The 2,448-nt window shown below is 39.4% G+C and overlaps 1 protein-coding gene across 4 annotated transcripts in view; it reads left to right on the top strand.

Moving 5' to 3' along the window:
* LEF1 (lymphoid enhancer binding factor 1) overlaps nt 1-1,532 on the top strand; it is a 119,592-nt gene extending 118,060 nt beyond the window's left edge. For all 4 annotated transcript variants that reach the window (XM_003796349.2, XM_003796348.2, XM_003796347.2 and 1 more), the window contains one exon: nt 317-1,532. In XM_003796349.2, coding sequence (XP_003796397.1) covers nt 317-396 — 80 coding nt within the window. In that variant the 3' untranslated portion in view covers nt 397-1,532. The remainder of the gene's footprint in view (nt 1-316) is intronic.
* The last annotated feature ends 916 nt before the right edge of the window (nt 1,533-2,448 follow it).

Genomic DNA, 2,448 nt, shown 5'->3' with positions numbered 1-2,448 from the left:
AGAATTATAATAAAGTCTCAAGTACGAATGAAGAGGCTTATACATCTCAGAGTGTGAACATGGGTGGACAAAACATGTCCTGTACATATATATGTGGAACCAAAGTAAAATTTTCAGTACATTCCACTTAACTCTGTAATGGATGCTGTAATTGGCCTACCATGGGCCAATTTCCTTGAGCCATTCCCAAGTCAACAAAATGGATTAATTTAAATGCAGAGGTCTTATGACATGTGCTGTGTGAAATAAAGATTGCAGTCTTTTAAAGGCCTAGGGCAAATTCATATTAATAGCATTTCATTTGTTCCTTCTTGAGGTGGAAAACGAAGCTCTTTCCCAACATGCAAAGCCAAGGCAGCAACCCCAGGACCTCTTCTGGAGATGGAAGCTTGTTGAAAACCTAGACTGTCTCCATGGCTTGCCCAGTCGACCCCAAAGGAACATTGACACCAACTTTACCCTGAGGTCACTGCTAGAGACGCTGATCCATAAAGACAATCACTGCCAGATCCCCCCTTCGTCTACTGCAAGAGCCAAGTTCCAAAATAAAGCATAAGAAAGGTTTTTGGTTTTTTTTTTTAAGGAAATTGAAAAGCACATGAGAATGCTAGCGGGCCCTGGGTCAGCTGAGCAGCTTTTCTCCCCTCATCTCTGCGTGCACTTCCCAGAGCATCTTGCGTCCATACCTGTAACCTTTTGGCAAGGACAATAAGTTGGCTGCATTTGCCTGCCACGCGCAACTGGAGCCAGCAGCCAGCACATCCATCAGCATCCCAGCGGAGGAATTTGTGGAAGATTTCCCTCTTTGTTTCTGTCTTCATTTTTCTTTTCTTCCTTTCTCCTAAAGCTTTTATTTAACAGTGCAAAAGGATCATTCTTAAGTTTGCTTTTTTTTAAACTTGAATTTTTTTTAATTTACACTTTTTAGTTTTAATTTTCTTATTGTATATTTTGCTAGCTATGAGCTTTTAAATAAAATTCTAAGGTCTCAAAAAGTTTGAAATAAAAATGAAAAGAAGCCTTTTTCTGAAGATAGCTTGTCCAATAAAGTGGCTTCTCTGAATTGCCTGTAACAAATAGTGGCTTCTCTCCCTTTTTGTAAAAGGTGTTCGGTAGAGCTAAACAATTGTAATAGCCACATCCACTCTGTTGGTAGCAATTGGCAGTTGCATTTCACTTTATTTTTTTCTTCTGATTTTTTTTAAACAGTAAATCTTAACACATGCATCCAGCAGTCCAGTTTGCAGTGAATTTTCATTTCTTTCCTTCTTACCCCCTTGTTGTAAAAAGCCCAGCACTTGAATTGTTATTACTTTAAATGTTCTGTATTTGTATCTGTTTTTGTTAGCCAATTAGTGGGATTTTATGCCAGTTGTTAAAATGAGCATTGATGTACCGATTTTTTAAAATAGCAAGGCACAGCCTTTGCCCCAAACTGTCATCTAACGTTTGTCATTCCAGTTTGAGTTAATGTGCTGAGCATTTTTTAAAAGAAGCTTTGTAATAAAACATTTAAAAAAAAAGTGTCACTTGATTAAGAGTGAAACTGCTCATAATCTAGAGTTGGTAATGAATTAAATCCACAGGCCATGCCAGAGCTGGTTTGTAGGTAGGGAGTTACCCCTGTCAGAGAAGTGCCACTGGTACAGCTTGCCCTGGGGACAGGCCACCCCTGCTGTACAGGGCACCTTCCCTGCCTAGTTGGCATACAATGTTCAAAACTATTTGTATAGCGTGGGCCTCCTCCAGGTGCATATGTAAAAAACCAAGGTCAAAAGAAAGAAGGTCACCAGGATTGAGATTGGAGTGAGCCTCTTCCTTCCCGAGCACCTTCAGATCCTCGTGAGCTCTTGCCCTCTGGTTGTGGTGCTCATTGCAAGTTTGCAGTTACCATCCCTCCTCTTAGCTCACTGGTTCTCAAATTGGGCCCCCCAAATCATGAGGTCCCAGCAGTGAACAAAGGTCTTAACTTCTGTCCATCTCCCTAGAGTCAACATTTTCTCATTCTTGAGTTTGCAATCCCTAATCTTACCTTAAACTTCTATTATACTCTTTGTTGTACTAGTATATAAGTTGGTATCTGATTTAGTTAAAAATATATATTTTAAGTTTAAAACATCAATATTTCATGATCTTCCACAGTGGTTTTCTATCCCTTGAATTACTTTGAGAACCACTGGTATCACTGTTCTAACTTAAATCTCTCTTGCTAAAATGCTAGTTTTGTTTCCCTCTTTTAACTCTGAGTACAGCTGGGGAACAGCTGGCTGCCATACTTGTAATAACCTCCACATACTGTACTTGAAGATTGCCATTAAATCACCCCTCAAATTTCTCTTCTCCGGGCTAAGTAATCCCACTTCCTTGAACCTTTCATCATCAGTTCTTTAATCATTTTCATTACTATCCTCTGGAACGTCTTCAATTCTTCTTCATTTAGTACTAAAC

Source organism: Otolemur garnettii, unplaced genomic scaffold, assembly GCF_000181295.1.
Source record: "Otolemur garnettii isolate 467f Iridium unplaced genomic scaffold, OtoGar3 scaffold00103, whole genome shotgun sequence".
Classification (NCBI taxonomy): domain Eukaryota; kingdom Metazoa; phylum Chordata; class Mammalia; order Primates; family Galagidae; genus Otolemur; species Otolemur garnettii.
Note: the sequence above shows the minus strand (reverse complement) of the source record. Positions and strands in the feature narration are given on the sequence as shown.